Consider the following 25092-nt stretch of genomic DNA (forward strand, 5'->3'; position numbering starts at 1 on the left):
CATTCGGCGAGTTGTCGGTTTTTTGGGCACACATCAAAGGAATCTTGGCCCAGCTTGGCGTGTGGTGTTTACACATTCGGCCAATGTTTAGTTCGTCACCGACCGCTGAGGATAAAGTACACTTTTGTGTTGCGTGTAAAAATAAATATAGTAGTAAATATAGTAGTGTAGTATAATATAAATATATATAGTAGTGTAGTTTAATATAAATATATATAGTTGTGTACAAATAAATAGCCGAAGCCTTAATTACTTCGACGTCCATCGCACGTGGTTTACCAGGCAAGAATGAGCCATGCGCCAATGTGTAAACACCATTTGATCGTGGCCTACATTTGTGCATTGCACAGCTTGGCCCAACACAGGCCAACGTGTACTGGGGCCTTAATAAAAAGGTTCATTGTAACTTTACATCTACTGCACTTTGCAGTTTTGAGTAGGTATTGGATCTGTGTGTGGTCTACTTTCTGAATAAGCTTTTTGTTCTTATTTTGGGAACACTTACTCTTTTGTTTGCTCATCCCAACACATGTATTAGATACTCAAGTGTTTTTGCGTGTTCTGGCTTCCGGGCTCAAGTAGCAAAAAAACAACCCTTGTAAAACATTTCTTGTGATACACTTTTTGGAGCATGTGGCCAAATGGCTACCGTCACCATTTTATCGAATATCAGTTTTTTTTATGATCTTGGTGTGATCATTATTTTAACGGACTTTATTTTGAAATATTTTTCCTGGTATGTTATAGTGTCATCACAAAGCGAATATTAAATAAAACAAAATATAAAGCACATTTTAGTATTTTTATTTTTGGTAAAATTTACCACAATACAAAATAATGATAGAAATAAATAAAGTAATAAAATGTATAGACAGGTCATAGAACTATGCATTGTAAAAATTGGTGCTTTTAAAGCAATTTCATTATAATTTATAATAACATTAGGCAAAATGGCATTGTGTACATTTAAAAATAAAAGCATTATTTTTAACACAAATAATATCAAGGGCAGATGCAATACACTTAATAATTAACGCAAAATTCATCACTTGGTGATTTGGTCTTTTGATTTCTAATTAAATCATTTTATGTATATGTATGTTACCGACATTGTTCAGTTTTGCAGATTGAAGCTTGAACAGCTAATTACCTGATGGTCCCAGTTAAAGAAAATATTTTTTCTTGACAATTTAAGAAAGTAGAGGCTTCAAAAAGCCACCGTTTACAAAGGAAATTGACGATGGACTCTCATTAAATAATGTCGATAATATTTTTTTCCTAAATAATCAAAACATATTGATCCCGTTAAATAAGTAATGAATTTGTCTAGGTAATATAGCACGTTAACGGTAACATAACTATACATGAGTGAAGGTGCGATTGCCTTTGGAAATATTGTAGACTGTGTCTCTGGGCCTCTACAATTCATCAGGCCTACATTGATTTCATTATGAGCCGTATTCAAACCTTTCAGTTTCTACAGTCTACACCACCTACGGGCCGCACCACCGCATTATACAAAACTAACAAAATGCACATGTACATAATTTTAAAGCATTCTTGAGTCTACCAAACAAGTCAACTCCATTATAAACCATTTACAATTGATAGTCCACAATTTGTATCATCGACATAACCATTCGATTACGCCTGTAAAATATTATACACAAGAAACTTCGAGGGAAAAGGAAAGGAAACGCGTGTTAATCTTATTTCAAAATAAAAACTAAATCTTTAAAAATATTGTGTTAATCTTAATAATCGAAAGTGATTAAAATTACCTGTACTTTTATTATCATAACTCGATGTAGGCTATAACTTCGACTAACTCTCGTATCAAATGTAAACAAAATATAACAACCTTTTTTATAAAAAGAATGGCTTATAACCGTTATGGCTACGTTCGCATCATTTCAGTTCTAAAACCGATTGGACTAGTCTACAGATACGCCCGGGTGAGCGGGCTGTATCAATTTAAAACATTGATGGGAACACAGTCAACACAGTTTACATACAACAGAATGTTATCATCATCTCTTTTTAAAATTGCCTCTGAACTTCAGGCTGTTTGTCTACTAAAGAGGCTCAATACTATTATGCAATAGAAACTACTAGATATGTCGATCAAAAAAGATAAATCCCGCTTTGGAATTAGTTTTTCTAATAACAACTAAATAACACTAATGTATTAAGATCCGATCCATACTAAATGAAATTGTGACTGCTGTCTAGCTTACATTTGACGGCTGTACAAAATATCACATATGATGTGAATTAATGATAATCTAATAAATAACACAGTTGACAAAAACAATTTTAAATAATATTCTACAAGGTAGACAAACTGCCTATAACAAAATAAAACAAAGGCTCTAGTTGACATACATGCAGATATCATTACATTTTCGCTAAAACAAGACACCTGTATAACAAATTAGCACATATATATTTAAAATACAGTATGCACAGCTTATTTTAACACCAAAATGTTACCTTAGCTATTGTATATTTAGTTCATGATAATTATACAATGAAAATATCTGACCATGATCAGAGATACGGAACATTTATCATTATTATGTGCATCTTGTTGTAACGTATAAATTTCAAAAAGTACTAATAGTTACCTCTTAATTCGGGCCTACGATAATCTGTCCTATTGATTTATCTATGAAATACTTGAGGACACATACAAGTTATTTTAATACTGCTATTGTTAGATGCAGTAACAAATAATACATATTTAACGGTTATGCTATGGCATGGTATCCAAAACTTGATTTGTCACTTTGTTTCTGCATCTAATTCTATAATTAAAACAATAAAATTGTGAAGCAGATTGATTAGCAATTTGACTGATTCGTGTGATGACTGTTATTGTGTGATGTATTAAATTCAGTCTATAAATGCTTATAGGAAAAAAATGCTATAAAATTATATTTGCCAATTAAAACAACACACAGGCAATCAATTAAACATTAAAAATATATATCATCTAAATTAAAACCAATTAGCTTTGCTGAAGTAATATTAAAGCTAACAAATGTGCATTTTTATATGAAACCGTGCCTCGTACTCGACAGCGTACACCTCGAGGCGCCGTCCCGCCGGCCTCGCGCACAAGGCTCACTAAATAACTTATTATATACACCGTAAAATATACTCTATAAAGTACAACCTACCACTATGACTACAATAAAACGATTTGTCGTTTAACTCATTATTATGACAGATAATTCCTCTTATTTACAATTTTACTATACAATACACGATAAAATTACTAAAAAGTAACATTGTACTTGTAACTTTGCTACCCTCCTGTCGAATGTACTAATTTTATTATTATTTTATGCCTAAAGATCCCTCGATATATGTACACATACGCGCTATGTTAGTCGAGACTTAACTGATCACAAGTGAAGAGAAAATATAAGGACATAATGAGGAACAAATATACACTACACTAGCTACACACTAACCATCTCTTACCCGAGCGATCCGGGGCCAAACATTATCACATCAAAGTTAAGTGCACACACTTAAGCCGTTCGCGAGTCAACTAACCACCCTAAAAAAACTCAACATAACTAAAATATATTTACAAAATGTATAAACCTATCTCAAAATACGATTTTTCAAATAAATCTAATTCAAAATTATTACAAAATCCAACAACTCTTAACACTGGGTAGATTCAAGAAAGAGATCATATTAAGATTCATGTAAATTGTTTCATGTGTCTGATTAGGTAGGCTCCAGCAAGTCTTAGTGACAAGAATGATACGAGGTGGGAGTAACGCGATATGTGAATTTGACTTATTGTCTTACATACATAAATATGTACACGTAGTAGATTGTGCTCGACCCAGTATTTCATCATCAAGCACTCATGTCCGCAAGCTACGTTCTAAATAAGCTTACTTAGAACTCTCACGAGATCCATCGATTTATATCCGGCGGCGTACCGCTAAAGGACGATGGGCGTTTTGGTACCCTGTCCAACAGTGTTGATTCTAGTACCATTGCGTAGGTCTTGGCAAGCCAAAAAATGTTTACTATGACGACTAGTCCCAATTCCTTGTCCATTTCGCGTGACATCGACTAATAGAATGTGTAATGTTCATAAATCATCAACGTAGATGTAGTTCTTAAATCCAACTGTATTGAATAAAAACTGGTAAAGTAACAAAAAAACAAGAATTTGGCCTTCTTAGAATGTTTGCCTGCCCACTGCTTTAAAAAAAGTCTGTGCGCAAACCTTTGCAGTTCACGCAGAATATAGCTTATGTATTTGATGAAAGTCTTTCAATATTTACAATCAATTAATGTTTAATGATTATCGTATTTTAATAACAGGTTTTTTCTTTATTTCATATAATGTGTAGGTACATGGAAGCCAGTATGTTTAAAGATAGTATGTAACTAAAATGATTAGTTGTGTTTTCAGAAATGTTTTGAACTTTTGTCAAATCAGATGACGATTGTGTTTCCGTAGTATGACTCCATAGACTATTACAACCTTTAGATTATAATAGAGTGTATCTCAAACAATTTAAGATGTCTATTAACTGAGTTTAAAATTATTATACTGACGACATATGCCTCTTAATGAATTTGCATATATGGATGACATACTTGTTTCTATGTCGATTTAATTTTTATCGTTACTCTGATCGGACAGCTAATTGAGGCAAGCCCCATAGTTTTTATTATTGTTCACGTAAATACCTTTCTAATGATATATCATACGTTACTGTTGGAGCGGGTACCAAATCCCATACAAAGTGCCCATTGTCCTTTGTCCGTTCAAATTAAATGTCACTCACGTTATTACTAATATCTTTACGTCTAAATCAGTTATGTACTTCTAGATTATGCTATTCGTTAAGTAAAACCTGTGAGGCTGGAAAATTTACAGATCAAAAATACTACAAGGCTTATCGTAGAATGTTTATAAATGTTTTGTTGCAGTATTTTTGTTCGGTTTTACAGCATTTTAAACCTCTTTGATCATAGATCAACACAAGCATAATTGACACAATCAAATCACTCACTCTATAGTTGTTCACAGTTAGTTAAGATACTTGCGGCACTTCTTGGCGCCGCACGTGCATGGAATCTTGACCTCTTCGAATGGGAACTTGTAGTCATAGGTTAACTCCTCGCCTACGGTAATACGTCGCAGGGCGAAGATGAGGATGTGTTTGTGACCGTGTATGTCCACAACACGCGAGTAACAGTTAGGCTGAAACAAAAGAAATATTGTTAAATTTTGTTTCCATATCCCGAAGATAGCTTGGCAAGACTTTTATCTCAATAGTAGAAAATCTACCACTTTTCTAAAGCCATGCCTGGATACAGGCATGAAACTCGCCGAAATAAAGCAACTACCCCTTAAAAAGTTTTAACACTGTTCAACTACAGATACACAGCAAAAATCTCAGACATTATGTCTATTTAACTTTTTTCTCATACAGAAAGGGGCTATTATAAAACATAACTCACATCACAGGAATGGTTAATGAACCTAGCGGCGTTGCCCTTAAGCGTCGCATCAACCACAAGATTGTCGTCGATACGGAACATGTAACAGCCGCCGACGCCGCGCCGACCGCTCATGGCTTCGTAGCGCTTTTCTCGCTGGTCCGCCAGAACCGCGCGGATCACCTCGCCCGCGTATTCTATTACCATGTCACCTGGAATAAGGAGTGTTCAATTATTATTTGTTTACCACATACAGCTAGAGAAATTGGGTAGGTATGTAGGTCGGGGCCGAGCTCAAGGTCTTATAAAAAACACATAATATTAAAAAAATAAATACCTATGAGATTTATACATAAGTCATTATTGTTAGTTTAACATTATGTGTTTTTTTCTACAGATTTTTTACGAGTAGGAAGGGGTGCCCGAACGGCTCTTAATCAGGCCCATCACGCTGTGATTAGAATGTATTCAACATTCTAATTAAAGAAGATCGATCAATATTCATCACAGTTTTAAAGACCAGTTTGGAATAATAAAAAATGAATAGTATGTATACCTTCTTCAATATCTCGTTTGCAGAATAATCCGCGTCCATGTATGTGTGATCTGTATACGCCAACGGATGCTTTAGATGTCTCTTTCAATTGTCTGAATCTCATAGCCGGCGGTAACGTTGCCAAGCGCCTGAAATCGAAAACAAAATGTTTGAAAGATGCATAATAATTTTGATGACCAGATTGCTGTTTCGATGTCATGAAATTAATGTTACATGGCATCTTAGCAGCGCAATTATATATTTATGTGCAGCTTATTACTAAAGTACTGATGATAGAATATTATATACCTAGAAATGGAGCTCTCTCCCTCCTGTCCTCCAAACGGCGGGGGCTCCTCTCTGAAAGGCGAGGCCATCCAGCTGAACATATCATGGTTTTGCTTCCGAGCCACGGGCCCTGTTCGCGCGCTGCCCCAAGGACTCTCCTTGAAGCCCTCGCTAAGGTCCAAGTCGTTATCCCAACTGCTCAGCGGGCGGCCTTGGCGGGTCTTGTATTTGGTGCAACGGCTTGCCTAAAAGACAACAACATTATTAATACAAGCCAAATTGAAAAGTATTCTAACGTTCTTAAAAAAAATGTACACTTACCCCGGGTAGTTGTTCGACCAGGTATCTGAGTGCGTTGTTGTTCAGTCCCAGAATATGTGCTCCGGATAGACTAGCCGGCAGATTGTATTGGATCGGTGGTAGTCCCGATTGCTTCCTAGCGTTCTGCACAGCCTCTACAACTTTCGCCCACAGGTCGGTCAATGACGAAGACGTGTAGTTGAAACCGTCTTCCGATGTTACTTCATAAATCAGTTTAGGTCCGTCATCCTTGGCCGGCTCCGGAGCTGGCTTAGGAACGGTAGGTTTATTCTCTTTAGATATTTTGTTCTGCTTCTTTGTTACAACTGGCTCTACATCTGTTTTCCTATCTCCCAAAGGTCGCTTCATGACTTTAGTGGAAGCATTGGGTATTTTCGTTGCAACTGGAGCTCTGTTGGTATCTTTTTCAATAAGTACTTTTGGTGGTTCTACTTCAATCATCTCAGCATCCAAGCTTGGTAGAGACATCTTAGAATTACTTTCAATAGGTTCGATAATTCTGCTAGTGTCCATGTTGGACGGTGCAGTACTCGTGTTAGCCTGATGTATTTCGGCCGATAACTGCATAGCTTGAGCAGCTTCCCTTTCTTCCTTCTCCTTTTTAGCCTTTTCAAGTTCCATCATACGCTTCGACTCTTCTATCGCCTTTTCTAGATCACTATCAATGGTGTCATCTTTGATATTTAAATCTGGCATATCGTGGCTTACAGGCCTCTGTTTCGGCACTGCCGCAGTTTTGGTGGTCTTGGTAGATGACTTGCTTTGCCCGTCTCTATGTAGCGGCAGTACTCTGTTCATAGGCCGCATTGACATTGGATTGACCACGTTTGTTGGGATGCCCGACTGTTGAGTGGGTGGAGCTTTGGGCAATGATATGCTAGAACTGTTCTGCGTTGGTAAATTGATCGTGTTATTTGCCACAGGTATGCACATCAGATTATTTGCATTGTTCTGATTCTGAAGTAAATTAGAGTTCGTTTGTAGAGGGAAGTTTATATCGGCAGCAGTTTTAGAAGCGATCTTAGGGTCCACGAGATTATTCTGTACCGTGATGTTAACGGTATTATTGCTGGAGTTCACGTTGATATTCATTGGAGCACTGTTTGGTATAGCTTGGAATGGCACGTTGATCATAGTACCACTGTTGTCGGTCGTGGGTTGGAAAGCCAAGGGATCAGTCGTGATACCAGGCACGTTGCTATTGTTATTATTAGTGACCACGCGTATATTATGTTGCTGAGGAACATGCTGATTAATATTGTTTTCTAGGTTTGCATTATTCATACGACTCCTTTCAGGTAAATTGATGACTCTGTTGTTCTGGGAGTTCATTTGCATATATCCAATTTGATTGTTGACTGATATTGTGTGGTTTTGCTTTTCATTGCTAACCATGTTCACTTTAGAACAATCTTGCTTGTTATTTGCCATAGGTATGTTGTTGGTAGGCGGCGGGCCCATAAGGTTTTTACCTCGTAGAGTCTCTTGAGAGAACTTGGGCGGATCCGGCACTGGTAAAGTATTCCGGTTCATTTGATTTTCCATATTTGTGATACTCTGACTTTGTGATGTATTGTTGCTGCTCATGCTGCAGCTGTTTATATTAATTTGTGCGGTGTTGGACACCTGGCTGCTGATCATTTGGTTTTGATTGTTTGCAGCGTGTGTCTGCGAATTATTCAACATCATATGATTAGGTGTTCCCGACATCAGGTTATTATGGTCGGTAGAGTTGGAGCAACTCATCAACATGTCGTGTCCCGTCATGTTGTTCTGAGAGCCAGGTCCGTACATGTTGCTAGTGTTTACATTATTCATCATCATATTATTGGACATACTCGAGTTATTTACGTTCATTCCATGCAGCATGTTGTTAGTGCTCATATTCATGTTATTTTGATTGGTGTTCATATTCATGTTCGAGCATATCTCCATAGAGTTCTGATTGTTGGTAAACTGTGTGCTGTTGTTAGAACAGCTACCACTGCAGGAACTTTGAATGTCGTTCTTTATGTCCGGGATGTTTGGCATGTGCATCATCGAGCTGTTCATAGACTGATGATTAGTGTTCACGATCTGCATGGTGCTGTTCAGATTGCTGTGCATGTTCATATTATTCATGGCATTCATCTGATGCTGCATCATAGAAGAATGTTCCATCGAGCTCCTGTTGTTCTGTATTTGATTCATAGCGTTGATATTTTGTAGGGTAATAGAGTTGCCGTCGTAACTATTCGCGTGAATATTTGGCATAGAGCCAGAGTTATCCATCTGGTTGCCTAAATTAATATTGGGGGCACTTCCCGACATATGATGCATATGTATGCTGTTATCCATTTGCTGTCTGTTATGCATTTGATTTGGTACATGCTGGTGCATATTCATTATATTGTTGTCGACGTGGGTACGATTATTTTGGATCTGCATAACGTTGGACATTTGATGTTGGTGATGGAGGCCGACGTTCTCCATTTGTCTGTTCTGTTGCATCGACATTTGCTGGTTTACATGCATATTATTGTCCATTTGCCCTCGAGTGTTATTGCTAGCGTGATGATTCATCTGCTGCATGTTATGCATTTGAGTGTTATGCATATTATCTATAGATCGATTCGAGTGCATTGTGTGACTCATGTTGCCCATACTGTGAGGCTGCATGTTGTCAATCATCATCCTGTTATTCTGCATGTTCATGTTTGTCATTGGTTGCTGCATGTGCATATGATTAAGATCGCCCAAATCGGACCTGTTTATATTGTGGTTGTTGCCTCCCAAATTATGCATATTCATGGACTGATTCATAATATTGGTATTGTCAGGAGTACTGCGGTTAGAAAGCATGTTGGTTTGATTATGATTTGGTTGTCCACTCATCAGATTATCGTGGAAATTCCTGTTAGGTGTTTGTTGATTCAATTGTTGCAACTGATTGTTCTCAACTTGTCGATTATGTTGAATTTGTCCGTTCATGATATGGATCTGGTTAGGAGCAGGAATCTGATTGTTATCATGTGACATCATCTGTATATTGTTGTGAGACATGTTAGACGAGTTCATAGTAGTGGACATGTCATGTTGCTGGTTTTGTTGCAAACTATTATCACTAGAAACAGATATGTTCATTCTGCTGTTTGTACTTTCTTGACAAGACATATTCATGTTCTGCAGTGAGTTATTCCCTGAACTCAATATTTGTACCTGTCCATGGGAATTGCTGCTAGGAATCGAGCACATTTGATTTTGGTTGTTAGACACAGATATAGTATTCTGGTTGTTCTGCAACTGTGGCCGCATCACATTGTGGGGTATGATGCTGATCGCTGGCGAGTTGCTCATATTTCCACTCATCTGACAATTGCTCAGTTTATGAGTGTTCATTTGACTGGACAAACTATCGTTGCTATTATGTTTGTTGTCTGTCCCCATGTTCTGGAAACTCTTGTCACTGTTAGCGTGCTGCGAATGAGAAGCCATTATTTCTTGGGAAAAATTCAGATGTCCGCCTTCAGTTTTTGATAGAGCATTGATTTTGCTCAACTTCAAAGAAGTGTCTGCATCAAAATTGCTGTTCATGACCGACGATGGCGGGTATATGTTGCCAGCAGTTATCTGAATAACATTGTTGGATGTTGTATGTGAGGTCGAATGGTGGCTCACGTTTAGGCTTTGTTCAAATTGATGAGAATGCATGTTCATGCCGGACATTGAGTTGTTAGGCATCTGTATCAAACAGTTCTGGTTCACCTTATCATGGTCGTTGTTCAGATGAGATCTTCCCGCCATGACATTGCTCTGAATATTCATTGAAGTCGTGTTTACAGTACTTGGCTTCACTGCCATGTTTTGATGTTCCATTTTGTTTTCCATGCTGGTGTTTATGGTTTGATTAATTTGCCTCCAAGGCGTTGGTGATTTTATGCTCTGTGTTACACTTATTGTTGGCATATTTGCAGAGTTTGAATTATCATGCAAGTTCCCACTTATTTCGATGACATGGGAATTTTCGATCTTGTAATTTCCCTTTGCTGGGGGTGCAATGGAGCTCGAGACTATCGGCTGCGTTAGTGGAATAGACTGCAAGGGAAATGATGTGGCCGGTATAGATTGAGAGATTGCCATTACCGGCTGTCCAATTGATGACACAAGTGTCACGTTTGGAGACATCGACACAATGCTGGGTTTAGGCATATTTCCTCTTTGAATATTCTGTGGAGAGCTAGAAATAGTCATGCCATGTATCTGAGAAGTGATTGGATTAATGCTCTGTCTGCCGGTAATAATAGTACCGGCGCCCGATTGTGAGCCAACGGTCATTGGAGATGGGCTCATCTGAATAACTTTAGGTGTTTGTCGGTTGCTATTATTTGACTTGTCAGGTAGCGGCTGCAATGTTAGATTCGGAACAGTAGCCTTCACGTTCTTCATAGATTGTGGTGATGACTGCACGGTTTGCGCAGTGACCACATTAGGCGTCGATGACACAGCGACACTATCACCCACATTATTTACTACAACATATCCTGTGGGCACCTCTACTATAGGCTCTATCTTGCTCGCTTGGAACACCTGGGTGGTCGTAGCTGAGAAACTACTGTTCTGTGCGAGAACTCCTTGCATAGCGGTAGAGACGAACTGTTGTGAAGACATCACTGTGTTTTGCACTATTGTCTCCAAACCATAATAAACTGGTTGAGTTGTCGTTAAGTACATGCAGCCAGATGGATCTGTCACCATTTCTAATGTAGGTGTTGAACCCAGTAACACTTGATCATTGCAGAATTGTGGCAGTAGAGTCCCTTGTGGTAGAATGGTGGTGCCTCCAGGACCTGAAGAGATGAGAGTATTGCCTTGAGTCTGCAGTGTATTCGGTATTATAGTGGTTTGGCCGTTACCAATACCACTTTGAGGTACAACGGTCGCTCCTGCCGTTTGTAACGTATTTCCATTTGCCAATCCTTGTATAGTTCCTTGTGGTATTATCGTAGTACCATTCTGTGTATGTATTGCTTGCGGTAGAATTGTGGGACCATTGGGACCTTGGGAAATAATGCCTTGGGTTTGGATTGCACCCTGGGGTAAGATGGTAGCTCCTTGCTGAAGAGCTTGTGGTAATATTCCCATGTTTCCTTGCGGTAACAGTACAGGTATTCCGCCGCTTGGTACGGCAACCAGTCCTCCAGATTCTGTCTGTTGGATTTGGAATGTTTGAGGCACCAAACCGCTCTGGGAGATAAACTGAGTAGGGCCGGTCTTAAAGTCACCTTGAGGTGCAATAGTCGCGATATACTGCATATTTTGATTCTGCTGTTGCGATAACGCCTCCACGTAAGCAGACATTATGTTTTGGTTCGAAACTGGCTGAACTATGATAGATGGTTGACCAGTTTGGTTATTGGTTTGCAGCAGTACAGTTGGTGACTGGTTGATAGTTGTATATGTCTTCTCCATTTTGGTTTGTCTTTTGATGGTAGTAGGCTTAGGAATTGGGCGTCCTCTTCCTCGGTTCGTAGCCTGGAATATTGGCTTAGGTTGGACCTGTGTAGGCTGTTTCTTAGGAGACTTTTGCGTATTCCCCGGTAAGATCAGTTGTTGTTTGTTTTGGGAATTTGGCGACGATAGCCTCTGTGCCGTCATTGCGGGAACAACAATAGTAGGGTTTCCTTGAATCTGAGGTCGAATCATTGGTTGAATGTTCTGTATAATAGATGTATTAGGCATTCCTTGTATGGAATTCACTGGCAATGCTATTGAAGATGCGCTCGCCATATTAGGGAAATTGGTGACGTGGTTCTTGCCTTGAATCATTTGGCCTTGGATCATATTGCCTTGTTGATTCTGGGGTATAGTCAAGACTTGGTTAGAGTTTGATGATATGACTTGAATACCTCCTGGTCCCGATAGTAATTGAGTCATATCATTACCCTGGATTTGTTGTATGTTAGTGTTTCCATTTCCTGGTTTTACGCAAATATTGTAAGGCAAGATGTTGGGTTGCGTAATAATTTGAGGGGTCATTATCTTCTGACCACCTGCGGAACTAGTCTTAGGAGGTAGTAGCATCTGTGGCGTCACAACTATTTGTGGTGAAGACATCATCTGTTGGTTCGCTGAAACTTGCACATTCGTAGTTTTGCTTTGATCGAAAATCACAGTTCCTGATTTCATTTGCTCTGTGATCGTCATAGTCATTTCATTTGAAGGCCCTGGCGATGGCGTTTCAACAATGGTCCCATTTATTGTGATTTGTCTAGTATTGATAGAAGTTCTTCTAGCGGCTATGCCTTCTGCTTTCACGGTATTTTCAGTGCCGCTAACAACTCCAGCGTGTATTATCATCGGCTGCGCAAACGCACCTTGGAAGGCATTTTGTAGAGTCGTCAATGTTCTATTCTCTGGTGATTTAGGATTCTCACTTTCACTTTCACTCGTAGATATAATGTCACATGACGGCACATGCCTATCATAAGACTCTTTATTTCTGTATGTGCATTGGCATCTATCACATCTTACAGGTTGGTCCATATGATTAGAATTGCCTGAGCCATCGTCTAATGGTCTCATCACTAATTCTGGCTGGCCACTTAGCGAGTTTCCAGCAAAAGTTACAGTATAGCTTTCAGTTCCACTTGCTCTGTACATGAACTGGTTAGTTTGTCCTCTCTGCATGTTATCATTTCCATGGTGGTTGTCTTCAGCACCATCTAATTGTTGTATTGGTGTAAAATCATTGTCGTTATCTCGAGGACTACCAGGTCGGGAGCTGCACGTGCTCTCAGAACCAGACCAGTCAGCTGCCCCATCTAACTGAGAAATAGGACTGCACTGGATTTTCGTATAAAAGTCTATCACATCAGTGTAATATCCTTCGTTTTTATCAGCTTTAGTGTTATTTGAATCGTCTTTTTGTTTAGGCGAGCCTGTGCGGTAAGTGATGCCTGATGAGTGAGCAGCCTCGTCACATATAGCACCGCTTGTACAAGTCTCCACTTTAACTTTCTTATCTGTATTGTTGTCAGTTTCCTTTATAGAATCCATCGGACTCTCTGCCAGTGGTATCCTCTGAACAGGACTCAATTTACCAGTCACTGTCGATGTCTTACCCATCTTACATCTTTTGATTGTGGATGAAAGAAGACTTGTGTCAAACTTATTGTTCCAACTACTAGATCTTTGTTGTCCACGGCCAGTTGTCAGAGTTTTAAGATTATGACTCTGTAGAAGCATTTCAGACTTGCTCCTTTTTAGTTCCTTACTCCCTGTCTCGAATCTCGAGTTTAGGAGTTCATCTATAAAGTCTGTAGAACGGAAATCAGACTTGTCATTACTTTTATCGTCTGATTGACCCATTGCGCAATAGAACTCATTTTTTAGGTCTTGGAATATGTCTTGCATGGATATGCCATCTAGAAGATCATGATTCAAGTCCTCAAATATAGCATCTTTCACTTCAGGTGGTAATAGATCTGCTGTGTTCTGTGGTTCCTCCTCATCTTGCTGCTCTTGTTTACAAACATTGTCAAGTAAATACTCCACCACCTGTTTCACAGCCAAATCTTCTAGTGTCACTGTATTTCCAAACTTAATGGGCGATTTGTCATTCTTCAGCATTAAAACGGACTTGCCAGTACCTGTCTCAATACTTTCATGCCAGGCTCCAATCTCAGCCATAACTCTCTCTACAACATGTACGTCTAATGTATGATCTACTGTTATATTCACACCAAAGTCAAATCCTGGTAGTGGTTCAGCAAGTATTAGTTTCGTCTTGATGGTATATCTAACTATTTTGGTAGGTTTCTTGCAAGACCAGAATAGCCTAGTACATGAAAAGTCTACTGGCATTAAAAACTCTTCATAATCTGAAACTGAGGGCACAATTTTTCCAAGACTATGTACAGTAAGTGAGCCTAGAATGAACTGCACTTTCGTAATTTCACTGTATCTCTTCTTCTTCTTGTCAAGTTCGACATAGACTGGCCTTGTTAGTTCAAAGTCGGCGTCTTTTTGTAAACTCTTTTTGGGTACGTCTTTGCCGTGCGTTGGACAGAATACTCTCTTATCGTCCATGAAAGCACAACTTGCCTTTCTAGCGCAGGTATAATGATACGTCTCGCTACAGTTTTTGGCGCAGCAGCCGACGCTGGCGCCTTTAACTTCGCAGGCGGCACATTTGATCATCTTCCCTCTAGATATTGCAGAGTGAACATTTTGTAGAGACCCATCGATTTCTTCGAACACCTCAGCTGACCATAGTGCACAGTTTGAATGGATCCAATCATTCTGTCCACAATAGAGCAGGCGCCCTTCCAAAGATGGTAAGCCATCCCCTACAACTTTACACAGTACACACAATCTTGAGTCCACAACTGGATAGAACTCTAATAAATCTTCTTCTAATTTCTCACTATCAACTTCCAACTTAGGTACTATTTGGTCCATTGGGCGTTCGATAGATTGCACTGCTGCTTTAATTTTGCTGTCGGCTATAGCAAGGTCTTTCATAGACTCTGTATCTTCCTGCTCTCCTTCTACTTCCAAGTTAGGTTGGAGACAATTGTTTTCACAATCAAACCACGGGAATGTCTCTGAGAATAAGTCCTTGTATATTGAAGTCAGATCATCACTGGTTGTTCTTTGGATGACCTCTTTCATATCATGATTGAAGTCTTTTAGTGAGACATATCCATCAGTGTTGACTCTTTTCTTGATGTCTAGGAGTGACGGTGAGATTATTCTATCACCATCATCACTGGGATTGTTCATATCAGACTGTCGCATCACGACGGGGCTCAGGTCCTGTTCGCTCCGAGCCTGAGGGAAGCATTTCATGGGCTCGTCATCGTCGGATATCGCCTCATACTTGTCATCATGCACAGTCGTCGGCAACATTGTCGTTGCTTTCTCTGATTTCGCATGTGGAGTATAGTTTTCGTGCACCTCAACACATGAGGCCTCAAAGTCTGGTTTGGTGCCATAAAGGCCCGTGGAGAAGCATATTTCTTTATTCTGCATTAATGGCTCTTGTAGGTTAACCACTTTATGTGATGTGTGTGGCATTTCTTCCTTCTCCATGTCAACGTCTTGTAGCAAAGATGAGCACTGCCATACTTGTGGATTTTGTGACTCATCGAGTTTGTTCTGAGGGAAATTGTTATTTCGTCGCCCTCTTGCCGTGTTCCTGTAGACCTTAGTCTCCGATGTCTTCATAGACACATCGACGACGTCGAAGTGTAGTTTTCTAATAGCTTGTGGTGACATGAGCCGGTACGGTTTGTTCGGAACCGGCGTATTCTTATGCGGAGTCAGTTTTAGTAACGCACAAGCTTTCTTATTCTTGGCAAGTAACTTCAGTAGATGAAGAAGACGTCCTTTAAGGTGTTCAGTGAGCATTTTTCTCCATGGTGGATCATTGGGCATGCATTTGCAGCAAATGTACTCGATTGAGGGTGGTAATGCGGACAGCAGTTGATATCCTTCGCCAGTGAGGCCTTCGCAACTAGCGTGCACCCACCTACCGCACCAACCGCACTCCATCATCTGTAAGGTAAAATTTTATATTGAAATACATGAAGAATAACTTGGTCAATGATAAAAGTACATAGTAATGTGGGGTTTACCTTGCTGTCAAAATCGTTATCCCTGTAGCAAGCCTGGCACAGCGGGCAGTAGTTACCCTTCTGCCGCAGCTTGAAACAAGGCCCGCAGAACGGTAGACTTCCCACGAACTTGCTCACGCGGCTGCTGTCGCAACTCTTGCATTTTAGGCACGCACTACATATCTGCAAATAAATGAACAGAATATTGCATCTTACTTGTTACTGCAGACATTACACTGTACAATAAAAGTATATTTTTTTCATCTGCCCAGCCTTTTTATCAACTATGTAGGGGCCGGTCTACTTGGATACATATGTGAACTAGTGTTTTACATAAAGCAATTGCCTATCTGCCAATCATAATCCAGTTAATTAAGTAACCAGGTACACCGTTTTGGCATCATTTTTTATGGTCAGATATTTTGGCAAAAAAAAATACAAATTTTGTTTACTTTTACAAGATTTTTTCTTTTTTTTTTAATATCTGCAATCAGTCCTATAGTATAGTATTACCTATGAGCAACAATTAATAGGTTAACATGTATTTCAGCTAATTAAGAGGGTAGAAATAAAATGTCTTTTCTTCTGACACGTTTTTGGCACATTTGGATGGCTCACCAGCCTTGCCTGTATGTTTTAGTTATCGTCGAGATTTCGATATTTGTTTGAGTGTACATACCTGAGGCCAGTCGCTGCGGTGATCAGGCGGCGGCGCGGGCAGACAGGCGGCGTGGTGATGCCTGGCGCAGGCGCGGCAGCGCAGCCGCGCGGCGGGGCGGGCGCAGGCGGCGCACGACACGCAGCGCGCGCACGTCCAGCCGCCGCCGCCCGCCGCCTCCTCCGCGCACCAGCTGTGGTACCACTCGCAGCACGACCCGCACACCAACATCTGTGCACAGAGATAAGTTACTGAATATTTGCTCTGAAGTTTGATGTGTCATTTCTTCTTCCCAGCAAAAACACATAGGAAATGGTGAAGGGTGGGCGTTTTGTGGGCTGTCTTTTGTAAATTCCTGACGTTCAAAACGTGCTGTTTTGCAGCCAAGTTTGAATAAACGGTTGTTTATTGATTTTCAATATGGCACGTCACACAGTAACTTACAATCTATACTTCTATAGTAGTATAGAATAGATTTATTTATGTACATATAATGTAGGTTATCTATACTAATATTATAAAACTGAAGAGTTTGTTTGTTTGAACGCGCTAATCTCAGGAACTACTGGTCCGATTTGAACAATTCTTTCGGTGTTAGATAGCCCATTTATCGAGGAAGGTTATAGGCTATTATCTTATCCAGGTTCGTGCAGAGGTTCCCACGGGATGCGAGTGAAACCGCTGGCAGAAGCTAGTTACATAATAAGATATAATTACATAAATCATTTCACCCAAGGTTTTGCTTCCCCTGCTGAACCCATTAGAAAAATTATTTTATGGTTGGGATACTACACTATCCCCAGATGACAGTCTCTACAAGAAGTTCCACCGGAACAATTTCTAAGCTTCACGACACGTCACCATTATTATTACTCTAGACTTGAATTGTAATTACTTATTAGATGTATTATTTTACAATGATGTTGAAATAATAACATTATTAACGCATACCAATGCATCATGAGCGGAACGTATTAAAATCAAAAAGGACAACATACATTCCAATTCAATTGTTTTATATTGTAAAGTGGCCCACCCTCGCTTACCAAAGGTAACAGAGTTATATGTATGTATTATGTACATAAACCTTCCTCTTGAAACACTCTATCTGATAAAAAAACCGCATGAAAATCGGTTGCGTAGTTTTGAAGATTTAAACAAAGGGACAGAAAAAGGTTTTGTAAAAAAGGGACAGAAAGGGTTTTTTTATACTATGTAGTGATATATTTACCTTTTCCTTGCCAGCACTGCCACAAAGGAAGCACAGTCTAGTGACAGTGAAAGACCCGGTGCCGATGAGACCAAAGCCTGAGCTGCAGACTTCATCAGGATCATAGCTCTCCCAGAAATCTACACAGATGAGCTCCGGTCTGTTCTGCCCACATTTCTGTGAACGATTGCGCACCTGGAAAGACAAAACAATACATTACAATCTATTTATTGTACCACATTTTCAATGGCAACTTTTAAACTTATTGAATTGTTACTTACATTGGTAATATTAGTAAGAGGCTTCATAAACGTCTTCTTAGGCACAAGATCCATAACAGTTTCATCTTCACTGGATTCTGCTTTGCTTTGTGCCTTAGTAGGCAGTGGTTGCTCAATCTTTCTCTTCTTACTTTCAATCTGTGCCTCAACGTCACTATCTTTTGTAACTGGTTCCGGTACAATCTGAGGAGCTTTGTTCTCAGCATCTACTTCAGATTCACAGCTGGACAGATCTGGTGTCTCACCATCCTTCTCTATTATACATAGAGTAGTTTCATCATCAATAACGAGGTTCTTCTCCTGCTTATCTTTCTCGTCTTGAGTGGGGAATGTGGCAATAGGCTGTCCCAAGACAATAGATGCACTTCTACAAACATGTTTGACTCTCGGCCCTTTGAGTTCCACCTTTTGTCTTTTGGGATCCTCAGTCTGTTTGGCGTCGGTTTTATCTTTTTTCCTAACTTTTACCCTCGTCAATTGCCGCTTTCTACTCGCGTTTATCTCTTCAACTGTTTCGGTAGCAACTGGCCGGTCTTTTGTGGCCTTTTCCTGAAATATAAAAGAATTGTTAAAGGAAAAATGGTCAGATATAAGTTGTATAGAATATTGTTAAGGAAAATCATCATCACATACCTCTACTTTCTCTACTTCTTCAATCTTCTTACTGGGCTTTAGTGTGCCGAAGATCTTATTACTCTCGTTTTCAGTATTAGTTATTGCAAACACAGGTGGACTTGTATTGCTAGCTATCCTCAGTGGGTTTGCTTGTGTTAAAGCACCAGACGTTTTAACAGATGACCTCATGAAAGCTGGCAACATTGCTGTTAAGCCAGCTCTGATGCTGGGAGGCACTTGGAATGCCTTCAAGCACATCTTGAGCCAGCATGCTGGACAACGCGCCTTGTTAGTACACCTCAGCAGCTTCCACTGTTGTGATCGCACTATTGGTGGTACATGACAATTACCTATAAAATAAAAGTTTTGTTAGACAGTTTATATTATTTACAAGCACAAAAGTAAGATCTATTTGAAATACATTGTGCATACTGACCTTCACCTTTCAAACACTGCATGACAACTTGTCCTGTCTTTTGAGATAGCTTTTCTTTCTTCAACATTTTGGATATGAATTTACGACAGGACTCGCATGAATATATTCCGAATTTCCGTGCTTGTTTTACAAATCTGTAAAATCTTACAGCCCCACAAACTCCACAAGTCACGGTTGTTGGTGGTACAGGAGCTGAAAACCAGAAAATAAGTTGCTAAAAATATTCCACCAACATTCACAAAATAATATGAAATGAATATGAACCAACTTACATGATGAAGATGTTACAGTAGAAAATGGACCATCCAAAGCTGAAGTGGATTGTGTTGGTGGATTCAGCTGCAATCTTGCCTCTCTAAGAATAATTTTTCCCCTAAGCAACTGAGATGCTGACGATTTGTCTTTCTCTGGGCTTGCAGGTGGAGGCTTTTCTTCTTCATCACCACTGGGTGGGGGACTGGCACTGTCCCAACTATCTTCAGACTCTGAACCACTGCTAGTGCTACTTGAACTACTTGCATCTGATATGTCCATAAGTTTCCTCATTGCATGTCCTGTTCTATCCTCCTTTGGTGGTTCAGGGGATTTGAGCTTCTCTATGCTCTCTACATTGGAGTTCTCATCTTGAGAGGGTTCTTTCTCATATGAGAATAAATCATGTACCTTTCTATTGCCCACACTGAGGCTAGAAAAGGAATTTGTTGTTGTTGTTCTATCTTTGAAAAGATTTGATGACTTCAACGGTTGCAATTGAGTATCTTTAGCTTTTTCATTTTGGTTTGTTTTATCAGTGTCCTCTTCATCTGGCGTGTCTTCATCATTGTGCAGGTTGTTGAACACTAACCTCTTCAATTTAGGTTTCTTGAGCACTTTACTTGATGATGTTGTGCTACTAGCCGTTGTTTGCTCCTCACCATCTATAAATTTCTTGTTAGGCTTGATAACTCTTGATGAATGTGCACTTCTGACAGGCAAAACAAACTTAGCAGAGCTCCCACTCTCTTTCTCAACTGGTGAAGCGTTCCTGGGAGGTGGAGACATGCACCGGCTCTCACTGAATTGAGAAAATTTGTTCATAGGCTTCGACAAGGGGTTCAAATTTTTCCTTAAATAACCTTCTTGGTGTTCTGAATTTGATTTTGAGCTTAAATCAGTTAATTTAGCTGGTTTGAGAATACTGTTGAATGTTGAGTATTCAGTTTGCTTCAGAGAAGACTTCTTCTTTATGATGGGGACAAGAGGAGCATGGTGTTTTAGTGGGATCTTCTTCAATGGGAAAAATATATCTTCACAACTTTCAACTGTGCCAAAAGTGACTGTTTTCTTCACAGGTTTAGGTTTCTCTCCTTTAACTGGCTCCATTTTGTTCTGTGACCTGGTCCTCACTGGGGATTTTGATAAATCACTGCTGTTTTTGTCCTGGATCTCAGGTTTATTCTTTGTTATATCAGTCACTTTATTTTGGCAAGTTTTATCTGTCTCCTTTTCATTATTGTTTTCTTTCTTTTCTTCCTCCTGAAACATGCAAAGATGGAAATAAATGATCTATTTGCTTTTCAAGCGACTCTACATTTTGTAATTTGTCATTTGCACAAAAAAATCCTTGTATTTGTATTGTTTTTACATCAATGTAAGTATATGGTTGAATTTGTTCTCTAAATAATGTTATACAAGCTGCATTATCGTTAAGAGTAAGCCAAAAAGTATAGTCTCCGACATGTAACCTTGACAAAATCAAATGTGTGTTTTTCTAATATTTTTTTATAACTAATTCCCAAAAATGTCCACAATATGCAACATAGACACAGTATTAACCTGTTTCACATTATTATTGGTGTTTATACAAGTAATTCAGAAGTAAATCAACACCATACTGTTGATTACATACACGGGTACACAAAGGTGAAATGCATGTTTGTTTGTACACAACTCTATTAATATCTCTTTACTGATCACATTTATCATAATTAAGCTGAAATTATACCCCATAATATTAAAAACAACATGAAATCAACTAATCATTGTTACAAGCTGTGTTGGAGAGTAGAGTAACAGTTGAAGGTTATGTGTAGAGCATCTAATATTTACACTTTGTTTGTAAATAATATCGAATACGTTTTAGAAATGTAAGTTACGCGATTGTTATCCAGCCTAAAAGACAAAACAATATCTAAACTGTAGAATTTACATTTGTTGACATGAAATGGAACACGCAAATGTCAAAGTACGTAGATACATAGTTGACGCTCTACCTATGCGATTATCGCCTCGAATGCTACCAGTTATTACGTAAACACAACATATCCGTGTGTACACTTATATTTTAATGAAACATACGATAAAACACGGAGAAATCTTAGCAAACAAGCTTTACCTCTTGGTCCCCAGCAAAATCATTAGTGGTAGAGCCGCGCGCTGGCGGGTGATTCTCTGGAGCAGTCTCATGGTAAACAGCTCCCGATAGAACACTAATACGTTTTCTGTTTTGGAATTTCAGTGGTTTCCCCGGGAATCTCGACCTTCCCATTTTGATGTGCACGTAAACGAAGAACACTCAGTGCGTTCCCAGCGATTGCGAGGAAACTGGCGCGCATGCTCGGGCCCGCGCGCTCCGCAACGCCATTTCACTCATTTATGCAATGTGTATAACAAATTACGACGCAGTTTTCATCGCATGTACACTCAAACATAAACACTAACATCACCCTTCACATTATTCACTAAAACCATCACTTAACACTGTTTTTTGCAAAAGACGACATCATCCATCATTTTTAATGGTCGACTGGTTGTTAACGCCGTAGTCGTATCGCTTCCATTCAACTAAGCGTCAGCTACTAGTGAAACAAAAGAGAATGTAACGATACTCCCGATTCCACAACACAAGGCGTTAGTATCACTGCGTTTTGTTCCATTTGATTATTTATTTTATCACTAAACAAATTTAATTATTAAAATTGAATCGCCGTAATTTGACAAAGATGGCTGTTCGCCGCGCTTTAACAATAGCGTACACGAGTGATTAACGAGACGAGGCGCGAGGCCGCGGTGTGAACGACACCTGGCTCTCGGAGGCCAGTTATGGATTTTGAACCAATCGCGACGTTAATTCGGACCGGTATGAAAACAAACATGTCGCTCCCTACAGTACACTCGTTACCTCGCTACTCTATCTATACATAGAGGCGTTTCACTCAGTTTTCGTCAATAAAAAAGTTATATGTCCTGCTTGTTACGCCTTATGATCTATTAAAAACTGCGCGAAAGGTCGAAGAACAACACAGCAGTATTATCTCTCTTCTAGTATTAGCCCACATTTAAGACTTAATGTATTGTTAAACCCGACGATTAGAGATTATAAAATTGTTAACATTCCATAATGCTACTGCTCCACCTGCGTCTTAACGCGTTAAATTTTGGCATTACGCAGATGTGGCCAACGTTTTAATGTCAATTTATACTAATGGCAATATAAATAGCATTAAACGTTAAGCGATAACTCGGGTGTCGGTTTTTTGGACGCATCAAAGGGTTTTAGTGCGTAGCTTAGAGCGCTAAGTGATGTTGGCTACATTAATGCCATCTCATTGCACGCATGCAAGGACGAGTGTAGATACTTTGTTTAAGCTGTAACTGCATTTTACGAGCACGATAATGGAATGGTCAAATGAGAAAGCTTTAGTTTTTAGAATTATTTTGTGTGTCTGAGTTTATCCTCTTTAATGTGTGTTAACGCGTTACTTCATGAGGGATTAACTCTTTGCGGAATTGTACCTAAGTGTAGCCAACACGCATTTTTAATGCAATAAGTAACGTGTAGTTGGCCATTGACATTAACGTTAACGCTAACGCAGGTGGAGCAGGAGCATAAGATGCTGCGGCATTAATGTTCCATTATGTTTATACCTATGGTCATTTTTGTAGCTACTTGAGCCAACGTTAGGAGCGAAGTTTGTTTTATTGTCTCGCATGGAACATCTGCCTTTACGGACTTTTTGTTTTGCGTCATTTTTGTTCAACCATTCAATTTATTGCCTCATCTTTGAACGACTCGATATCGACCAAGCTTTACCTACTTGTTTGATTTGTTCAATTGAGTTAGTTTTTAAAGCTAACTACTAGTATCAAGAATGTTGTTTTATAAGGTGATAGTAAATTTATTTTTGCTTGTTACCAAAGTAGAGCGTAGAGCGTGGTAGAAGTAGCGCTATAATTACGCTATTAATGTTCGAAAATTAAGGTAGAGTTAGATATGACTTAAATGTTTTGTCCATTTTGGTAGTATAACCATAAAGGTTTTAAACATTACGATGTGAACCGATTACGCATTGATCGAATAGAAAGGTTTTTCAGAGTGCTAACCGAAGCTAGTCTTTGTTTACGGACATTTTTGTGAATGGATTTATTCATGTTGAACAGGTTTTTGCTAATTGTCACAAAGTAAATTTTCTTTAGCCTTGTTAAAATGTAGGGCGAGATAAAATAAGTACTTACTTAACATATTCCGCTATAAAAAGAACCAGCATAATTTATTATGTGACAAACTAGGTAGGTATAACTTAAATGTATTCTTTTTTTTAATTTAAACGATTTTTAATTTCTACAATATGGTAGAGTTAACTATTGTAGAGATATGCAGCGTAAAAAAAATGCTGTTGAGTAAGTCGATAAACCAGCTAAGGCTAATTGATTTAAATATTTAATCAATTAGATGTCTGTATAAGTATTTATAAATATAATAAACTGTTTATTAGTAATTATTAGTATTAATGTTGGAATAATTATTCCCCAACATCAAACTAACTACGTTAGGACATCATTCACATTTGTTCAATAGTTTAATAGCGCATGGTGTTAACGTACTACAACAGAGTACGCTATTGGTGGCTATATAACATATACACACGCATTTGTAGTACCCGCACCCTACCCTACACCGAACGTGAACCCCAAAACTACCGGTCGATCATGCGTAAAGGGCGGAGAAGGGCTGATAAAGAGGGAAGCTTGTCGGTGTTTGAACCCGAGATATAATTCGATACTTATAGCTATAGATAATCGCATAGATTTTTAATAAAAAAAACTGAAAAGTTTTACTTGAAGCGCTAAGTTTTATACTGACCTCTAGCGTAAGTTATGAGAACGAAAAGTTCCTTGCTGAAATGCTTCCTGAAATAGGCACATTGAGTACGGGCGGCATTTCCTCAGACTTGGATCGAAGCGAAACAATTCACAGCCACAATTCTCAGTAATTTTCACATAAACCACACTATTTTTCACTTGAATTCGTATTAACAACACTTTCACAATTTGTTGATGTTTTGAAAATAACAATCCGCGTGTAAATATTATGGTAGGAGTAATATTTACATCAGTTTCATTGCGCTGGTGTACGTGCGTGAAACTGTAGTAGCGAGACTGGCGGAGAGACGACGCGCATGTCGCGAGGGACACGCTGTAAATATAAAAATGGACAAACTCCCCTTCTTGGGGGCTCACCGAATGAATCACAGTAAATCACTAATCTCACACGCACTCCGGGCATTTTTTTCAATGCATGTATTTCGTCATTGTGGTCGTGTATATCGCGATTATAGGCGGAAATGCTCCTGAGGTGATTCAAATTTGAGCGGTATAGAATTATACTAATGCAAACTTCCGTATAGCT

At 39.1% G+C, this 25092-nt stretch overlaps 1 protein-coding gene across 1 annotated transcript; it reads right to left on the reverse strand.

The window, feature by feature from the left end:
- Positions 1-783: 783 nt before the first annotated feature.
- Positions 784-22522, reverse strand: LOC124641004 (histone-lysine N-methyltransferase trithorax). Its single transcript, XM_047179010.1, has 14 exons — positions 21799-22522; positions 19697-20939; positions 19425-19616; positions 19007-19338; positions 18374-18922; positions 18114-18287; positions 16904-17113; positions 16246-16407; positions 6629-16165; positions 6329-6552; positions 6041-6168; positions 5506-5696; positions 4798-5245; positions 784-3972 (listed from the first exon to the last, which is right to left on the reverse strand). The coding sequence occupies exons 1-13, from the start codon at positions 21949-21951 to the stop codon at positions 5072-5074; spliced, it is 13269 nt and encodes a 4422-aa protein (XP_047034966.1). The 5' UTR covers positions 21952-22522; the 3' UTR covers positions 784-3972; positions 4798-5071.
- Positions 22523-25092: the final 2570 nt, after the last annotated feature.

Source organism: Helicoverpa zea, chromosome 21, assembly GCF_022581195.2.
Source record: "Helicoverpa zea isolate HzStark_Cry1AcR chromosome 21, ilHelZeax1.1, whole genome shotgun sequence".
Lineage (NCBI taxonomy): Eukaryota > Metazoa > Arthropoda > Insecta > Lepidoptera > Noctuidae > Helicoverpa > Helicoverpa zea.

Coding starts and splice junctions, on each gene's coding strand:
- LOC124641004 (XM_047179010.1), bottom strand. CDS start 21,951: ATGGGAAGGTCGAGATTCCCGGGGAAACCACTGAAATTCCAAAACAGA. Junction 6,553..6,628: donor TGGTCGAACAACTACCCGGG/GTAAGTGTACAT, acceptor GTTGTCTTTTAG/GCAAGCCGTTGCACCAAATA. Junction 5,697..6,040: donor CAAACGAGATATTGAAGAAG/GTATACATACTA, acceptor TCCTTATTCCAG/GTGACATGGTAATAGAATAC.